The sequence below is a fragment of the Drosophila miranda genome, chromosome XL, assembly GCF_003369915.1.
Source record: "Drosophila miranda strain MSH22 chromosome XL, D.miranda_PacBio2.1, whole genome shotgun sequence".
In the NCBI taxonomy this organism is placed as follows: domain Eukaryota; kingdom Metazoa; phylum Arthropoda; class Insecta; order Diptera; family Drosophilidae; genus Drosophila; species Drosophila miranda.
In genome coordinates this window covers 10,806,892-10,826,816 of record NC_046673.1, presented here as the reverse complement: position 1 = coordinate 10,826,816, position 19,925 = coordinate 10,806,892, and the positions used below count along the sequence as shown (strand labels likewise).

Sequence of the window (19,925 nt, the reverse complement as noted above, 5' to 3'; positions counted from 1 at the left end):
TATTTTTTGGGGTCCAAAATTAGCCGACGGTATATTTTGAAAATGATGTGGTATGTTTCGGTATATTTCTGAGGGTCGGACGGTATATTTTATCGATAAATCCGCGGTCACACTGGAAACGCCGCAAGAAAAATTGCCATTCAACAATTGGAAAATTAGTGCGTTAGTTAATATTTTTAATAAATAACAAACCATACCAGACGACTCGCACCCCCAAGGTGCACGCAGTAAGTAACAAAAAACAATCAACAGCGCAGCAGCAGGAGCAGCCGAACCCGTACTCGAAAGTGTTGTCGCGTGTGCCGGTGGCAAAGAGATACAAGAAGAGACAGCTTTAGTGTTTAGCGTTGTGGCAATATGAGTCGTCGTCGTGCACACGATACGGAGGACGAGGGCTATGGTGAGTACAGTGCAGATTCCACTCGCGTTTCACTCCTCCAACTGAACTGGGGATGGGGTGTGGCATTCATTCACTTGCAGACCATAGGCGAAACAAACGTAGGCGGGTGTCCGAGAACCAGGAGATCGAGGACCGCCTCGAGTCGCTGATATTGCGCGTGGGCGAGCGCAGTACATCCTCGGTGGAGTCGAATCTCGAGGGTCTGGTCTCCGTGTTAGAGGCCGATTTGGGCACATTCCGTTTAAAGATCTTGCGCATCCTCTCCGACTGTGCCGTCCGTATGCCCGAAAAGTGTACCGTCTACACGACGCTGGTGGGTCTGCTGAATGCCAAGAACTACAAGTTCGGCGGCGAGTTCGTCGACCACATGGTCAAGACGTTCAAGGAGTCGCTCAAGATGTGTCGCTGGGATGCGGCCAGATATTCGCTGCGATTCCTCGCGGATCTGGTCAATTGTCATGTGATATCGGCCACCAGTCTGCTGCAGCTGCTCGACACCATGATCGATGTGTCCAACGAGGACACAGTGCCGCAGGTGCGTCGCGACTGGTTCGTTTTCGCCGTCCTCTCCACCCTGCCCTGGGTGGGGCGGGACCTCTACGAGAAAAAGGAGTCGGCACTCGAGTCGCTGCTGCTGCGCATCGAGGTGTATCTGAACAAGCGCTCAAAGAAGCACCACAACGCCTTGCGGGTCTGGTCGTCGGACGCCCCGCATCCGCAGGAGGAGTACCTCGACTGCCTGTGGGCCCAGATACGCAAACTGCGGCAGGACAACTGGGCCGAGAAGCACATACCGCGGCCGTACCTTACCTTCGACACGATATTGTGCGAGGCGCTGCAGCACAATCTGCCGCAGATCATACCGCCGCCCCACAACGATGCCTTCGTCTATCCGATGCCCTGGGTCGTCTATCGCATGTTCGACTACACCGACTGCCCGGACGGGCCGAATCTCCCCGGCGCCCATTCAATCGAACGCTTCCTGATCGAAGAGCATCTTCATCACATCATCGAGACGTACCATCACGAGCGCAAGGACTGTGCCGCCCAGCTGCTCAGCTTCCCTTTCAAGCACAAGATCCCGCTCGAGTACTGCATTGTGGAGGTGATCTTTGCGGAGCTGTTCCACATGCCAACACCCCGCTATCTGGACATCTGCTATGGCTCCATACTGATCGAATTGTGTAAACTGCAGCCGGCCACTCTGCCCCAGGTGCTGGCCCAGGCCACCGAGATCCTATTCATGCGCATCGATTCGATGAACACCTCGTGTTTCGATCGATTTGTCAACTGGTTCTCGTACCATTTGAGCAACTTTAAGTTCACATGGTCGTGGGATGAATGGGACAGTTGCCTGCTGCTCGATGGCGAGCATCCGAGGCCCAAGTTCATACAGGAGGTGCTCCAGAAGTGCCTGCGGTAAGCAGACGAAATCCCCATTTCCTTTTATGGCCACATATCTAATGTTTCCCCTCCCTGTAGGCTGTCGTACCATCAGCGCATCACCGAAATGATGCCCACCACATATGGAAAGCTCATACCTCAAGTGCCTGTTCCCAATTTCAAGTACGCCAGCGAGGAGGCAGGTGAGTCTCTCCGTCCAACCATCCCTTTAAATGTACAAATGTATCTTTATTTTGGGATAAACTTAACTAAAAGACACTTCATTCTCATCGTCGTCCACGATAAAGGGTATCTCCTCGCCATTATCCCCCACCTTGATGCTAACCGATCTGCTTACTGATTTCTGGGTGAGAACTTCAATCACATCGCTGCGTTGTGGCAGCGGCGGCGGCGGCGGCGGCGGTAACGGTGTAGTCTTCACTGGATTTGCAGCTGGATCTAGAGCTAAAGCTAAAGCTTCAGCAGTCTTTGAGGATAAGGCTGTTGCTGGTGCCGCTGTTGTGGTTGTGGTTGAAGTGGTACTAGTGCTCGTGCTGGTAGAGACATAGGCTTCATGGCGATAGCTGCTCTTGGCCTTGCTATCCTGCTGCTCCTTGCGGCGTCTGGCCCACTTGCTCAACGCTGGCTCTGCTGTGGTGGAGGTTGTAGTTGTCGTAGATCGTCCAGCAGTTATGCGCGGCGTTGTCCGATAGCGACTTAAATTCCTCAAAGGACTAAAGTGTGTGGAGGTGGAGACAAAGCTGCTGGAGCTGCTCACAGTGGGAGCGGGCGTGGAGAATGTCGCTACTGTTGTCGTTATTGTTGTTGTTGGTGGAGGAGGAGGAGGACTACTACTGGTCGTAGTTGTCGTCGTCGTCGTAGCTGGGGGCTCTTCTGTTGTGGGGGAGCTAGTGGCCACTTCTGGCTGTTCGAAGCTGCTGGCTCGATTTTGCTCTTCCTCCTGCTCTCCTTGTTTCTCCTCCTGTTGCCCTTGTTGCTCCTGTTGCTCCTGCTCTGGCTCCTTGTGCCTGCTCCTGTCCCTGTCCCTGTCTCGCTCTATTTCCAGATGTTGCTCGTCCAGATGCAGCACATCAATGGGATTCTGATGGACATACAATGGATCTGGCTCGGAGTAGCGATACACTGTCTCCTCCAGCGGTTCGCTTTGCACAAACGACTTGTCTTCGTCTTCATTGCCCTCCGAAATGCCAGCATAGATGATCAGCGGCGGCACCTTTGCCGTTTGGTATTTTGAGGCCTGGCCAAAGATCTGAGGACTTCGGACGAGCAACTCCTGTTCGGGATCCTCGTTCGATTCGTAGGACTCGTGGGAGCCGGAACTGGAGCTGGGAAAGAGCACAGGCTGCCGCTGCCGCTGCTGCTGCTGTTGCTGCTGCTGCCGCTGGTATGCAAAGAATCCTGACTCTGCTCGAGGCGGACTCTGTGTGGCGGCAGGCGGGCGATAGTTTATCTCTGGATCACCGCCTAAACCTCCGCCTGAACCTCCGCCCGACGCCACATAGAAATGATGATGGAAATGATGTGTGACCCCACCAACAGCAGCTGCAGTAGTAACAGCAGTAGCAGGAGCACCACTTGGTGGTGCCCCCCTCTCTGGTTGCACCTCTGAATATCGCACTGGTGGGGTGTCCAGTCCAAGGTGGTCCGCTGACGGACCCAGCCTCACCACCGGGTAATTCGGACGGAATGTGGTTGGAGCAATGAAATTCGAACGCAGCCCCAGATTGTAGAGTCCTCCCCCTGGGAGGGCCATCGGATGAGGATGAGGAGGAGGAGGAGGAGGCGGAGGATGTGCTGCTACTCCCTTGAGATACTCACCAATGTTGAGCTTCGGCGGCAGTGGCGGTGGCGCTGGCTGGAAGATACCATGGATAAAGGTGGCCTGCGACTGCGTCTGCTCCCGCTCCCGCTCTCGCTCACGCTCTCTCTCCCGCTCGCGATCCTGTCTCCGCTGGGCAGCAAATCCCCCGCCGAGAGCGTCATGAGCGTGAGGGAGCCGTGCAAAGCTCCCCGGATAGTCGGACTCCTTCTGGATGTAGCTCATCTGGTATGCTGGCGCTGCTGTCCGAGGGGGCGTCAGCGGCGTAACGCTGAACCGTATCTCGTAGTGGTAGTGGCGTCCCTTGTCGCCATCCCGATGGCGGATGCGCTGCACCTGCCACAGGGCACGCCGCTGGCCAGTGCCTGCAGCAGCACCGCTGGTGGTTGTGCCCTCGACAAAGCGATAGCTACCGTTGCTGGGCAGCTGCTCCAGCCATCCCGTGGCCAGGGTGATGATATCCCCAAAACGGGACGGAGCCGGCGCCGCACCACCCGTTGACGACTGTGCCAGTGGATCGGCGGGAATAAAGGACGTCTGCAGGAAGTCATGGTACCCGTGCAGCTGGCTGCGATGGACAGGAACAGGAGAAACATCATCAAACAGAGGAGAAGTCTGCTGTGTGGAGGACCTACCTAAGATTTCCGGCTGCTGCACCCATGGCGGCGTCCGTGAAGAGTGTCACATAGGTGACATGCTTCAGGGTGCGCTCCCAGGGACGCAAATCCTCGCACGCATCCTTCTCCTCGTAGAATAGACGCTTGCCCGTCAGCTGCAAGCCCTGCTTGGGCGTCAGCACCAGGTCCCGTCCTGCCCCGACACCTACTATGGCATGCCCCGAATGCAACTGCAAATGGATGGGAGATGCATTGATGGAGGGGTTGCCTCTGGAGGTCAGGTTCTCCTTCAACTTACAAATGCCATGAGAACCAAGCCCAGAAGGCAGCCAAGATTCCTCCTCATTGTCTCCGACTCCGGCAATCACACATCAACCGAGAAGTACACAAATAATAGAAAGAAAAAAAACAAAACAAAAATATTCAAATATATTTTTGGAGACGGATTCGTTGTCGTTGCGTTTGAGCAGCGCGCGCTTGAAAGACCGACTGAAACGCGTCCCCGATTTGCGCTCGCTAATAATCAAGCGGGAGACGATGCTGCCGCTGTTGCTGCCACTGCTGCTGCTGCTACCACTGCTACTTCTGGTGTCTGCCTTGTGGTATCCGCCATTTGGAGCTGCCTGCTTTCATTGGGGCAGCCAAGCGATGCGTCGCCGCCAGCGGGCGTACGTTTTGCTTATTTGCGCAATACGCGGCCGACTGTGCTTAGTTTTTTTTTTTCGTTTTTTTTTTTTTGCATAGAGAAGAGCGGATTTATGCAACACTCTCGGTTCGAGGGCGGTGCACCAACAGCGCACCCTCTAACGCTACAGGTTTGGTTGTATCTCCTGCCCGACTGGAAGGAATACCCTGGCAGGCTGCTGCGAAGAGGGACATATAGATATAGATATTGGACAATTATTTATTGATTTAACTTCAATTTAAAATTGTATATCAATTTAGGTGGGGAATATAAACGGGTCTCCTTCGAATAGAGAGAACTATTATCCTTGCATCTATGTACGTTTAGCTTAGACTTGGAAAGAAGATCTAGTAGACGATTCTCTTCTCCAAATTGCAGAGAACTTTAATCTTATTCTATATTTATCTTCTCAAAAATTAGAGAACTTTATCAGTTGTCTTCTACCGTGGAAAGACTCATTCCTTATACAGCATAAAGTTCTAGAGGTAGAGGCATTGGAATCCATACGGAATAGTTTTGAGAGCTGCTCTTTCCCTTTCCCTTATTTTCAAATGTAGAGTATAACAAACTTCGGGCATTGATTTTGATCTACTTTTGTGTTGTGCTTCTTAGGTTTTTGATTTCATTTTGGCTATAGCCTACGTTTAAGACAAAAAAAAAACAACTTTTGCCTTAGATTTCCATTTAGATATACGTTTGTTCGGTTCGCTTCGGTGAGCCACTCGCCTCCCCCTGAAAGCAGGGGTTCTCTTCTGCTTCTGCTTCTGCATATGCGGTTCCGTATCGCGATTTCACCTTGCTAAGGTTCTCCGTCTTTCCTGCCGATGATCTGAGATCTCTCATGGAGAGATGATGACCTGGGGGAGATACGACCCCACCCAATGGAACGGGCTATGTTTCGGTTAACATTGAACCACAGTCGGAGTTTGGACATGCCCGCCCTTTTGGACATGCTCAATTTGAGCTGGAAACCAGATTCCCGTGAAAAGATTCCCATTTAATTCTGGCACTCAAAGATTGTCGTGGAGTTAGAGAGTGCTTTCATTATTATACAAAAAATCCCACTCGCCCCGACTGTGTGATGACTGTGTGCGAACGTCTCACATGATCTTGACATGCAAACCAAGTCTCTACGACAGCATTGACATTGTCTATGTGAAGAGCAATGGGAGACTCTTTTTGGGAAACTTGAGATCGAAATTGGCATTGGTATTATTTTGGCAAAACTTAGAATCTCTATCTGGGAGATGGAAGACCATTGAAGAGCATTGGGGTATTCTTTTGAACGGGAAATTCAAGAGGATTGGAACATTCTTTGAATCTTAAGATTAAAGACCATTGAAACTCTTTTAAAAGAACTGAAGACCAAAGATTATTGAAGAGATGATAAAAAGGGGAATGGCACTCTTTTAGAACTGCACATAAAAGGGGCACGTGTTGGGCACGTTCTTTAAATTTAAGATGGAAGACCACTGGAAACTAAGAGATAGAAGAGTCTTGGAGCTTCCTATTAGCTAATAAATGAGCATATATGTATATAATATAATACGTACAATTGCTGCCCTGATAATCGGCCAAGTCGAAATGAATTCCGCATTTGCCAATGCATTGACTTGCCAAATGGCCGCATAATTAGCTCCGTGCTTCGCTTCTTTTCTGCAGTGGCTCCACCACTGCCATTCCGGCAGGCACTCTGCCATCGCCTCACCGCCACACCGTCACTCTGGCACTCTGCCACTCTGCCACTTTGACATAATTGAAGTAAGTGCCAATAAACTGCATGTAATGACAGAGCAAGCGGGTGCAAGAGAGGCAGCTGGCAGAGCTGGAAGCCAGAGCACAACCATCATTAGTAACGCACCAAACAGAGGCAGTGGCAAATCCCAGTGGGTGTTGTGTGTGGTGTGGTGGTGCCGCTTGGTTCCACGCCATGAATTACACATATGTACATATGTGCATGTATGTGAGCAAAAGCGAGCAATGAAATGCGAATTGCAACGAAAGTGTCACCTCAACCGAATGGGGGGGGGATGCCGAAAGAGCAGCCAAATCCATTCCCATTCCCATCCAGGCCCCTCGAAATGCCTTTACAGACACCATACATTATCTCGAATCATTTCCTGACTTTCGTTTCTTTTTTCTCTCTGTTTTTTGTGCAGCAAGTCTACCTGGCACTGCGGTGGCCCATCAACTGGTGGTGGCCATCCGGCAAAAGTGCTCGCCCGAGGAGGTGGTCAACATTCTGAAGGAAATACCGAATAGCGGTTATAGCGGCGAGGAGATGTCCGATGGTACCTTTAATGCGTTGAAGATTGATGTTTTTGTACAGACGCTGCTTAACCTGGGATCCAAGTCGTTTTCGCACAGCTTTGCGGCCATCTCGAAGTTCCATTCGGTGTTCCGCGCCTTGGCGGAGACGGAGGAGGCACAGATCTGTGTGCTGCACAACATCTACGAGCTGTGGTCGTCGCACCAGCAGATGATGGTCGTGCTGGTGGATAAGTTGCTCAAGCTGCAGATTGTCGACTGCTCGGCCGTGGCCACATGGATATTCTCCAAGGAGATGACCAGCGAATTCACCAAAATGTATCTCTGGGAGATCCTCCATCTCACCATCAAGAAGATGAACAAGCACGTGATCAAGCTGAGTGAGTTGTCAGAGCAGGCGCATCTCCCCCTTACAGATCGTTTCTTTAAACCAATGTAATCTCTTGACCAGACACTGAGCTAAGCGTGGCCAAGGATAAGCTGTCCAAGGCGGACTCCTCGTCCAGCGAATCCGATGAGGACGCACCGACAAAGCGCAAGAAGCCCATCACGCATGCTGACAAACCCTCCGAGGAGGTAAGTTCTACACGACACCATACCCATATTTCCATTCACTGATTGATAATCTCTCTCCCTGTCGTTTTCTCTCTGGCAGGCGGTGGAGCGCATGGAGGAGAAACTGGAGGCAGCGAATGTGAACCAAAAGCGTTTGTTCCTCATCGTTTTCCAGCGGTTCATCATGATACTCTCCGAGCACATGCTGCGCTCCGATACCGATGGACGTGACCCGGATACGGACTGGTATCGTTGGACCATTGGACGTTTGCAGCAGGTCTTTCTAATGGTTAGTCCATCCTTCATATCCTTAATGGAATCCACACTAATGGCTTGCCTTCTTTTAGCATCACGAACAAGTTCAGAAATATAGCAGCACTTTGGAGACACTACTCTTCACATCCGACCTGGATACACACATATTGGAGGTGTTCCAACAGTTTGTGGCCTTGCGTGCCTAACAAAAGAACACGAAACAGAGGACGAAACCTACTATAAGAATTGTCAGGGGCACTAGACGCAGCGTGCATACACCCAATAACAGAATTGACAACAATCCAAACACACACCCAAATACACACAAAAACCTCCAATTAGCTCCATTTCTATATATATTTTTTTCAAAAACTGGTTTTATATAGATATCTTATAGTCTCTGTTGCAATTATTTAACGTGTTTAATAATTCTTATAATATTAATTCATTTGGCTTTCAAAACCCCCCATACATCCACACCACCACAACCCAAGAAACAAAACATCTATGCTTAAGATTCAAATTTTTTTGTAATATGTAAACAGACGACAAAATCAGCAGAATCAACAGAATTGAGAATAAAGTCCAAAGGGAATGGTTCTTTATACACACAAAACAAAAAACCATCAAAAAGGTTAGATAAAATTATGTTTATATTTAATATAAGACCCCATAATTATTAGGGTAGGATTTCAGAATAGGAATATATTGATATTGAGGTATTGAGGAAATGTGTGAACCCATCTCGAGGATTCGGTTGGATAAGTCTTTGCCACATTCTGCGCCAAAAATACATAAAAACGATTTCAATAAAAATAATAAAACTGATAGCCTAAACCAACAAATAGATAATTATAATTATAAACAAATGAATAGACCAATCACAATCTAATAGAAATATCCACCTTCGGCTAGTAGATAATTTTTTCAACCTATATAGTGCGCAAAGCATTACTTGCCATCATTAAACATTCAGAAGGAAAGTCAGAGATATATATACCATCCCTTAGATATGAGGGTTTCGTCTATGAGTACAATATTTTGTGGTTTCTTTATGACTCCTGTTTCATGGGCAGCATTAAATAAACAGAGCATGGGGCCTTCAAGAAAGGTAATCAACAAACTGACCTACGAATATATTGTCAATTCTGAGAAACCATATGCTATAATGATGGTCAGAAATCTACTCGTAGCTCAAAGCAAAACAAAGCAGGCGATAAATAACTACTTACTTAATACCACACTTGTTCAAATCAAAACGGAGCTAATAGTTTCCCATTTATATTCAAATCGTACAGGAATCATAGTTAATTTACGTTTGAAATTCCCAGTAAAGTATTAGCGCTAAATGACTTCTTCCATAATCCTGTGCATCGTTTGTTTGATGATCGTAAGGAGTACCCGCAATGGCATTGAATTAACTCTTTATTCTATACCGTACAATCGCAGATGATCTGTCTAAAGATTCGATGCGCTAAACGGATAACCAATAGGGATAAGGAGCAAACCATGTCAGCTGAGAATGATTTTCCATGGTTGCCAGACCCAGAGGTCGAAGAACTCGTTGTGGTTGGCTCAGGGTCGGGCCCCATCGATCACAAGCCCACGTACTGGATGCTTCTGTAAGAGAGTCACAGTCGCGGCATACGTTGCAGACATACAGACAAGTAAATATTAATTGGAAAATATAAAGTACTTATTTCATACATACTCGTACATTTCACTGGATGCTTTTACTCGAGGTAACGCCAGCGTAATACTAATAGTTTGAAGAATAGGATGGGGTCCAATTCAAATCTACGATCCACGATCTACGTTCAGTACCCTTCTGCAGCCTTAAATCCCAATACTACTGCTGTTTTTCACACACTGATCGAAGCTCGAATATGAGTATGACCTGAAAACTTATATTTGAAAGCAGCCAACGAATTACAAAGTCATGTTGATTGGTTTTCTATGTTTCAAATGCATATTTGCCATTAAATATGAATATATTTTATGGTGGAACGTGAGCGGACGTGGTTTCTCTGCTCTCTATGCATTTTCCATTTCTCTATTTCTTTTTCCCACAAATAAGCAGTTGGATTTACCGATAATGACGATGATGATATCGAGCATGCATCTTATAGTCTCATTTGTCTGAGGGAACGGGTTAACATTGCTGGAATAACGGCCAATAATGCCCATTTCATAAGTCGCATAATTCTAATAGTTCGCTTGAACAGCATTTAAGGCATAAACTTATTTTATAATTGAGTTGGCAGCGGCTGTCTATATTTGTATGTGCACTCACCTGATTTGGACCGTACTTTTAGGAATAAAAGCACCACCTAAAAATATGTCTCATTATTTGGCTTTGGAGGTCTGGACTACTTGCTGTTCCTTTCAATTATCTCGGTATAATACTCTTTACTAGTTCCTAGGACTTTACTTTATATACAAATTTATTTATTTTTTGATATTTTTCTCTGATCCTCTGATCTTGGGATTACCCATTTTTACTACAAATCCATGTCACCGTCCACGTTTCCCACCTGGGAAGACCGCCTGTTTGTCTTCTTCGGATTTATCAATTTTTAGTGGCTAGCCTCCTTCCAAGCGCTGCTCATTTTCTCTTTCTCTATCGGATATCGATGTAGAGCCGCGCCAAGGGCCGCGGCTCACAAAGTTCCCGCTTGTTTTTTTAATTAAACCAATTTTTTTTTGTCAAGCTCTAATTTTTTTTGTGGCAACTGTAACTGCTGTAGGCATGGTCGTCTCCATACGCCAAAGGCACAAAGTGCAAATAGGAAAAAAAAAACAAATGCTCCCCCAAAGATTTAATTAGTTTCAAGGTCTGAGCAAAATCCTTTTTCGCCAGGTTAAATCGTATGGACAAACTTTGATACCCAATATTTTCGCCCACATGGGGGTAAATACGTATGTATTTTATATAGTATATATGTATGTATATTTGTCTTCTTTTTGTATATATATATATATATATATGTATGTATATAGATCTGTTTTTGTTGTATGCTCTAAATATATGAAAATATATATATTTTCCTATTTAGTTTCCATGCTGTTGCTTGAACGTTTGGCATTGGCTTTGGTTCAGGATTCAGATTCAGATTCATATTCATATTCAGGTTTCAGGTCGGCTTCAGGTTCAAGAGCAGGTTAAGAAAAGCGGATATATCATATCGATATGACTGTGCACGTCCTATAGCTAAACTTGTAATTGTAATTGTAATTGTAATTGCTTTGTGTAGATTTGTAACCGTTTCCATGAGTAGCTTGTCCAGGTCGTCATCTCGCCATTTCTCTTGGATCGTCTAGGAAGAAGTGCGCGGCTGACTGGGTACGTACTTCTCCGATGGCTGGTACTGCCACTGGGCACAGATGGCCTCCTGCTCCGTTTCATTGTAGCCAGCCCTGTGGGGAAAAGGGCAGGTGGCAAAGCGGCGGGAGAGAGACATACAGAAGGGAAGGGAGAGCAATAGTTATGGATAATAGTTCTCAACGAGTTTATTGGAGGAAGTGGAGGTGGTCAACTAGCTAATGGATATGCCGAGCGTGAGGGGGAATTGGAATGGGGAACGGGAGCAGGAACAGGAATCGAATCACACATGCATATGGCTAAGTGGACTGGCTCTACTGGCTCTACTGGCAGTGACTACTACTTATGACTACTAATACTACACGGGAACAGTCTTCTGAGCTCTCTCGGCTCCCACCATCAGCTCCAACGAGAGCCGTAGCTACCATAGCCATATGACGACCCTGGCCCTGGCCGCTCGTAGTAGTAGCCGCCTGGCGGCGATCCCCCGAACCGCGGTGGCAGCTCCCGGCTGACGGGCGCCTGCAGGCTCTCCCAAAGAAGACGCGGCCGCTGGACCACCTCACGGATAATGTTGACTGCCGCCAGGCCGACGCTGGCAAGCTTAACGCCAAAGCGGCGGGCCGTGAGCTTGGCCGGGGCCAGGGCCGGTGCGGCGGCGGCCAGGGAACGACTTTGCTGCACTGGATGGGCCAGGATCTTGGCTATCAGATTGTCCCCGTGCGGTGGAACATAAAGGTCCGCCTGCCGGAACTCGGCCGGGCACTGATTGGTGCGGTAATAGAAATCCTCGAACCTCTGGTGCGCCGAGCAGGGACTGCGCTCCTGGAAGCACGTCACCTGCACCACATTGTAGAAGATCGCTCCCAAAGTATTGGCCGTCTCCGTGTTGGCCGCCTGCAGGCAGCGCCGGAATCTCGCGTCGCAGTCACAGTGAGACCGGGTGAAGGTACCCCGGTTGCACAATCCCCGCCTGCACTCGCCCACGTTCAGGACATCTGGGCACATGTCGTGCTCGCGACAGCATCTATCCTCCCGCGTATGGGCGCCTAGATCGTCGTAGCTGGTGGCCGCTGTCCCGGGTCCACACCATTTGGTCCCCGGATAGATGAAGCCCAGGCCGCCGCGGAACTCATGACCATAGGAGCCCTGATGCCGGCACACCTCCTCCAGCTCCATTACCGACTCGCGCGGCACCTGGCGGATGCGTCGTGGATCCGACTGCAGCAGCATCCGTTGAATGTCGCCACTGGAAGAGATTCACCATGGGAAGTGGAAGATCGGAGGATATGTGTTTCTATGAGTTACTCACCGATCTCTGTGCATCTTGCAGAAGGGATGCCGGGACGAGAGCTCCACCATCACAGTCATGGTCATGTCCGAGATGAGCACAGCCGATCCGGAGCTAGGCGGCAGCGCCGCTCCTAGCCACAGCAGCAGCACCGCCAACGGCAGAGCCTCCTTCATCGTCCTGCCGGCTATAAAAGAGAGAAGGACGAAAGGAGCAGACAAAGAGGTGGAGTGAGTGATGTGCTTGGACGAGCTGTTGGATCGACAATGGTATGTGGGCCAATCATTAGCAGCTGAATGATGATCGCCCGCAACTGGTGATTTTGCATTTCTATGGCCCATAGATATGGTCTGACCTCTGGCCGGCCACTCACAGAATCCCCCGACGGCACACTGTCGCCAGCTCCATTCGAATGCGGCATCGCTATCCACCCTGGCCCTGCGAGCCCCTTCTCGCAAACTATTGAGCCACTGTAAAGCGACGATCAAAACAAAAGGCAACACAAAACAAATGTGAAAAAAACCGCCACAAAAACGTCCAAACGACGAAAACAATTTGCAAAACAAGAAGAGAAGGAAGTCTGTGTTCGGCAACCGAAGCTTTTGATACCCTTTCAGATACCCATCGTTCATACATACATACATATGTATGTATGTTACATCTAAAAGGACTGCTTCTCCGTGGAGGTATTTTCAATTATTTCATCCAATTCCAACAAAAGTTTCCCTATAACAGAAAGGACAAGTAATATATGTACATACGTATGTGGTACTGCTAACATCTGCCCCAGAAACATAATACTCTCTGTCAGGGTATCACAAAAGACGATGGATTATAATGAACGGTAATATTGCGTGGTGTGTTGCGGGCAGGGAGCGAGAGAACGAACCGCCGATCAGTAGAGCGTCATGGGGGGATGGTGGGCAGAGGGAGAGAGCGCGAAAACCTCGGACGAGCGACCTACCCCAAAAGCCCGCTCTTTTAGTCAGGAAGACGCTTGAGTGCGGTTAGTATTTATGTATAAACGCTGTCGCTTGCCGCTGGCCGACGCTTTTGTGGGTCAGTTGAAGGTGGAGGCGTCAGCTTGTTACCAATTCTTGTGCTTCTTCTCTTCTTTGCTTTTGGCCAACTTGAAAAGGTGAAGGCCAGAACCGGCTAGGTCTGTCCATCTCTTGTTAATTAGTCAAAGTAGATGACGCGAGCCGCGCACCAAACCGGGGATCGGTTCACTATAAGAGTTGGATTCTACTCCATGCCACCACACCTTAACGTTATTATTTGGTTACTTCTATAGCCAGGCCAAGGAACGATGTATGTATGTATGTGCTATTTTACCCAACACGTTCCGCTCAGGTTTAAAGTGAGAAAATAATTAATGATGACAGTTTGTAGCCGCTTATTATAAGTATTATTTATGTTGTTTGCCCAATTGTTTATTGTTTGCTCAGTGCGGGCCTGAGAATGACCGCGAGAGTAAGAGTGAGAGTGAATGAGCCAGCTGTCCTCACTGTGTACATACATACATACATACATATGTACATTTGTAAATGCACATGTGGGGGAGCGTGAGAATGAGCCGTGTGCATTGTGCGTGCGAGCTAGTAAACTCTGCGGCCATTGTTTGAGTGAGCTGTAAAAGCAAGTGGAGCAAGAATACGGTAGAGAGAGAGAGAGTGGTGTGGTGTGATTGCAGGACTGCTCTCTGAGCGGGTCTACATACGAGTATGTACTTTACATTAAATCTTGTCAGGTTCTTATTAACATTCTTTTCACTCGCATTCATCTATTCATTGGCAAAAATTTGCCTCTCACTCCCACTCACCAGGACTATTTACACACTCATGTGCGTTCGATGACAGCACTGAACGACTCTCTCAGCAAAACCAACGGCCAGAAAAGTAACACAGAGCTTGAGTGTGTTGTGAGTGCAGGTGGAACCGCAGCAGAGAGAGCAGAGCGCCTTGAGCCTGTCACTCAATCCACCACCGCTCTCAATGAAGTAAATGAGACAATACATAACGATCAATCCCAATTTCGCATTAATTATCGCACTGACAAGTGACAACAATGTACATATTATAAATCTATAATCTATTATTAGATCTTTGATTGCCAATCGGTTCTACCAGTAAACATAACGAATTAACCATGCTTAACAGCAGACCTAATCAATTTGCAATCACCAAAGAGTGAGGCATCTCTTCTGCTGCCCCTGCCTCTGCCTTTACTTCTCTTCTCCTTCTTTTACGGCATTGGCTTATCTTCTGAGCGATCTCCAACTACGTCGCCGTTTGCTGGCGTCGTCACCATTACCGTTCGCATAATTTTCAATGTCAATGCTTTTGCTTTTGCTTTTTAATTTCATGGCATAATAAGCCATGGGGCCCCCTGTCTCCATCTGTGCAGCCATCGCAGCTGCTCCCTCTCCCCCCGCCGACCGCATGTCACAGTGTGGCAAAGAGTGCGAAAGAAAACGAAAACAGAAAATGAAGCCTGGCTATAGAAGCCGAGGAATTTGATACCCTTTGAAAATTATTGATACAAAAAATTGTGACCATTTTTATCACTTTTTTAAGCTAAGAAGCACACACGTTCTTCATGAATTTTCAATTTAAATCGGCTTCAAAGCTAAGAGACTCCCTATTGTACATCTTCCTTTTGTTTCGTTCACTGCCCGCCTTGAAAGGGTATCCAACAAAAGTTCAAAAGCGAATCGAGATCGATCGCTGGCTTTGCATGCCTGTAAGTGTACTCGACTTCGACGCTGATTTATTTGTGTGTGTGCGTACAATGACCGCTGGATGCCTCTCTGCCTGTCTGTACCACCCCTCCTCCTGCTGGCAGAGTACTTGAGCCGTTTATAGATCTTTCGTGTATGCTCAGACACTATAACTCTTGTTTTATTGGCGCCCCCCAAAACTGTCACTCAGCAGAAAGAGATCAACATCAGATCAGACTCAAACACCCGACGGTAGTGTGTGTGTGTTTGTTTTTGGGGGCCATTAAACCTCGGGGAATGTGCCTGTACCTTGGTTTATGCCTGCCAGAAAAATGAACGAACTTTGGCTCCAACTCCACACTGCTAGCGCTTCTGGACCTAGCCCTAGGCGGAAATATCTTCCCCTAACTAGTCCGCCCGGAGGGGGGACAGGCGTGTCTCCGATCCATACATCATCAATCAATGCAGCTGTGTGAGTGAGTGTCTCCTGTACGGGTAACAGTCTGCAGCACTGGGAGCCCTTCACTCTTAACGCATCCGAAACTGGTTTCAGGCAGCGGCACAAAAGTCTGTTTGCATTTTGAATGTCACGCTGTTGTTATTGTGGTTATTGTTGCAGCCGCCAACTGATTCTGAGTGAGCGTTGCCATGTAACAACAATAAAAACTTGTAATCCCCCCGAATCCCCAATGCCCCCATGCCCGCCCCGGCAAGAGCACACGGCGAGACATGTGTGTGTGCGTACTGTCAGCTGCGGTACGTGGTAATTGCTGGACGATGGACGCTACCACAGCCCCACACAGATAGCCATCTCTGTAATTGCCGGAGCAACCGGAGACGACAACCTTCCGACGTGCTCGACTCTGACCTGGCCCAAAAGGAACCTGTCCTTGTCCATTTTCTGATATTGGGGTCAAGTTGAAGATCAGCAGCAGCAGCAGCAGCTGCAGAAGCAGACACAAACTTTCTAGGATCTGTATTTAGGTCGGGATCATAAAGTCGATCGATTTATGGCATATCAATAGACACACAGGCAAACAGACAAACACCTCGCTTTGTACCGGGAACCAGATGGAACGAAAACGGGCCATCCATCAAGCGATGGTACGATCGAACGTTGGGTGGATCGGGTACGGATACACGGATCGGATCGCATCGGATCGGACTCGATTGGATTGGATGGACAGTGGCGGTCATTGAACGCCTTCGCCGAAGGTCGCCCCATACGAACAGAGACAAAAGATATGCACAGTCTCGATCGGAAACTGAAACTGAAAGCGACCCCCAGGCGCTAATTGCCTTGCAATAGAGGAAACTCAATCTCACACGGCCTATGCCGTGGATGGGGGTGGCATGGCAGTGTGGCAGTGGCAGGGGAAACTATGTGATGGCTGGGGGTAAAGCCAATCGGAAGTGAGCCAAGAACAAAGGTGTTTACTTTCGCAATTGGCCAACGGATCGTCGAAGGGGGTCTAGAACCAAAACACTGTACATACAGTACATCCACGGGCCGAACACGAGGGTAAATGACCTCATCACTCCCCGCAAATCCCCCTCCAAGCCCCGCCCCCCAAAGACTATCAGTTCATTCTACCAATGTGTGCTAATCACTGAGTCAATTTCGCAGCTTGTCGAGGTAATGTCTTGTCAAAGATGAATGTGCGAAAAGCGCCCATGGGTGCAGGGGGGGGGCAATCTCGGTATCTGGCCGATCGGCCTCACAAATATTTGGCCACATCGCACAGGCTAGAGTCTAGTGTCCACAATTCCGCGACTCAAAAATGGATAGGTGTTTGCCATGCAAATGCCAGAGGTTCTGTTGGGACTTGCGGTGCGGTTTGGGTGGGGCTTTTGTATCCAAGAGATGATGTTCCAGCTGCTGTCATAACACCCATCTACAGATCTACAGATGTATGTAATGTTCTATCAGTAGTATCTCAATCACATTCAATTAGTTACGTAAAAACCCTTTCGATAATATCGATCAAGCTGATTCAATCACAATCAATCAATTACTTATTTATCTTGTATTTTGCTGTATTTTGTAAGCAATAAATATTAGTTATATTTCCCTCTAAAGTTCCTTTTCCATTCCATACAAGAACGTTCGTATTAGAGATCCTTTTCTCATTCTATTTTCTTTGGAAGCTGTTTTTATAAAATCAAAGAAGAACCAAACCAAAAGTAACCAAAATCAAAAAGAAACAGAAACAGAGAGTTATCCTATATACCCTTTTATGTGCAAGTATCATCTATAATTTTTCCTAAGGAAAACTATCAACTTTTAATTTCTTTATTCAGGTCTTTAGGCTCCATAAGAAATTTGCCTCCCAAGAATTAAATCATTCCTTTCAAAAGTTTTTTCATTGCTAATTTCAACATCATTATACAAATAATTTAGTTTTATTTAAGAATAAGGATATTCTGAATATGTATCTTTACAAATCTCTAAAGTTCCTTTTGCGCTTTCAAGCAGTTTAAAATTGTTCCTTTTAATGTTTTTCCTTCCCCAGGGACTCTCTCGCCTTTTCAATCCTCTCTCTCTCTCTCTCCCTCGCTCTCTCTCAGTTTTTCACATTTGTTCTGTTTAACGGTTTTTCCCACAATTTACGCTTTTCCGCCTTTCACTCTTTTCACTCTTGCATCCCGAATGTGTGTTGCCTTTAATCACAAGGCCGACTGGTTGCCTTCACCTATTGACATTTGGCCCACAACACACAGGCCACCCCACCCCACCCTCACCCTCACCCTCACCCTCCTGACTGTTAGCCTGCTCTGGCCCCACCCCCAGTCCAGGCCCACACACCCTCGCCGTGGCCTTCGTGCGTAAATGACCTTCAAAAGGCACCAACACCATCACCACCGCCAGCGCCAGCACCACCAACAAGAAGGACACGTGTCTGCACTTCACAACACAGGAAAAAACAACAGGAAGCACAACACAAAATTATAGAACAAAAATGGTACGAATATCCTTTTTAACCGTTTCGACCGATTCAATTTACCTGATACGGTTCAAAAACAAAAAAAAACTGTAACCAAATGGGCTCTTGCTTTTGAAGGGTTTTGTTCGCTTTTTTATGGAATTGATATTTGGTTTTCCTTTTTCTGGAGAGAGCTGCCACAGGACGGCAGCAGGGTCTACGGGAAGGAGGAGGACGCGTTAGAGGTGACGACGATGCTCGGAGCAAAACATTTCCGCGACGCGTTTGCGGCGCAACTGAACTTGATTCTGGCGCGTCGGGCCATGTTAAACTTGGACTTGGCCAAAAAAAAAAAATAAAATAAGAGAAAAAGAGAAAAATACAAATTGAAAAGCAGCCGCCGCCGACGACGACGGCGACAGCAGCAGCAGCGGCGGCTAAGAAACAAATTTACAAAAACAAGATCCGCCGCAGCAGCAACGGCAACGGCAACGGCGGGGGCAGCAGCAGGCAGACGGACTAGAAGCTTGACGCCGCCGCCACCGAAAGCCGACGGAAGCTGCTGCACTGGGAACATGCCATGGGCGTAGCCAGAAGGATATGCAAAAATATCCTAATATTCTTTCGCACCCTCATAACGCTACCTCTGTCTCTCTCTCTCTCTCTGTGGAGTGGTTCTCCTCTTGGATGCCCTTGGGCTACGCCCCTGGACACGCACGCCCGCAGGCACAAGGTGCAAAATCGAAGATGAAGCGCAGCGTACGAAAGCGGCCCAAACAAAGCCAAAGAATTGCAAAGCCAATCGAAAGCTTCCACTCAACCCGTTGCTTCATGAAAGCTCAAGACTCAATATGGATTTCACGGTCAATCGAAAGCTTATGATCCAAGCTTTTGTCACATGCGGCTAAAGTCACGGCTAAAACGTAACCGTTTCGATAGCCGCTTGGCGCGCGAATAGAGCTTATTTTTATTTTGAATCTCTTGACCACTTGGATATTCCTCTAAGAGCTTGCAGAATGAAATGCTTCTTAAAGTATAAAAAATTGCAGGATTCTGTTTAAAGTCTCTACTAGATCCAATATGACACCATTATTTCTTTCGCTTTGTAATTATTCACATAAAAGGGTGTGTGAGAGAGAGACAGAAAGTGAGTAAGCGGCATGGCCGCGCTGCGTAGCCACTGCAAATTGATTTTTTCCTTCTGGCTATAATAATAACCCGATTTGATCCAGCAATCTGGTAGATATAGTCATTCTCTATTGCTCTGCGTTTTTACTTGTCTTGTATCTTCAGAATTATGGATTCCTATAGCTCTTATAGTCTCTGAGAACTAGGCGTCAAATAAGACGGACAGACAGACTTGGATATGATGCTGATCAAGAATATATACTTTATGGGGGCGGAAACGCTTCTTTCCGAGCTTCCTTCCCCAGAACTCTAATATACCCTATATCGGGTAGACCGAACGGAAACGTTGTGAGCCGCGGCCCTTGTCGCGTTTATACCCGGTAGCATAAGTCAGTATGTCCAATGTGACATGTAAGCTACATGCAAAATGTAAATTTTCGAATCGATATCTGACAAAAGCTCGCCGCTACAGACGGACGACTCTTTCATTGATACTTTATGTGAGCGGAAACGATTCCTTCTGGGTGTTGCACACATC

At 47.7% G+C, this 19,925-nt stretch overlaps 3 protein-coding genes across 5 annotated transcripts; 1 reads left to right on the top strand and 2 right to left on the bottom strand.

The window, feature by feature from the left end:
* The first annotated feature begins 93 nt into the window (after positions 1 to 93).
* On the top strand, positions 94 to 8,639 carry LOC108162169 (nuclear cap-binding protein subunit 1). The gene is made up of 7 exons (XM_017296763.2): positions 94 to 400; positions 481 to 1,819; positions 1,883 to 1,986; positions 7,085 to 7,573; positions 7,645 to 7,769; positions 7,849 to 8,037; positions 8,096 to 8,639. The coding sequence occupies exons 1-7, from the start codon at positions 358 to 360 to the stop codon at positions 8,207 to 8,209; spliced, it is 2,403 nt and encodes an 800-aa protein (XP_017152252.1). The 5' UTR covers positions 94 to 357; the 3' UTR covers positions 8,210 to 8,639.
* LOC108162179 (mastermind-like domain-containing protein 1) lies at positions 2,018 to 4,785 on the bottom strand. The gene is made up of 3 exons (XM_017296774.2): positions 4,539 to 4,785; positions 4,259 to 4,470; positions 2,018 to 4,191 (listed from the first exon to the last, which is right to left on the bottom strand). Exons 1-3 carry the CDS (start codon positions 4,584 to 4,586, stop codon positions 2,049 to 2,051), a joined length of 2,403 nt encoding a protein of 800 aa, XP_017152263.1. The 5' UTR covers positions 4,587 to 4,785; the 3' UTR covers positions 2,018 to 2,048.
* Positions 8,640 to 11,197: 2,558 nt separating the features above from the next.
* Positions 11,198 to 18,619, bottom strand: LOC108164911 (acidic phospholipase A2 PA4). 3 transcript variants are annotated; one of them, XM_017300895.1, is made up of 3 exons: positions 12,638 to 12,803; positions 12,122 to 12,574; positions 11,198 to 11,420 (listed from the first exon to the last, which is right to left on the bottom strand). In XM_017300895.1, exons 1-3 carry the CDS (start codon positions 12,790 to 12,792, stop codon positions 11,321 to 11,323), a joined length of 708 nt encoding a protein of 235 aa, XP_017156384.1. In that variant the 5' UTR covers positions 12,793 to 12,803; the 3' UTR covers positions 11,198 to 11,320. The 3 variants fall into 3 exon arrangements, with proteins under 3 accessions (XP_017156384.1, XP_017156385.1, XP_017156386.1); XM_017300896.2 differs by lacking the exon at positions 11,198 to 11,420 and adding an exon at positions 18,341 to 18,619 and having other exon boundaries at positions 11,489 to 12,574; XM_017300897.2 differs by lacking the exon at positions 11,198 to 11,420 and adding an exon at positions 13,952 to 14,410 and having other exon boundaries at positions 11,489 to 12,574.
* Positions 18,620 to 19,925: the final 1,306 nt, after the last annotated feature.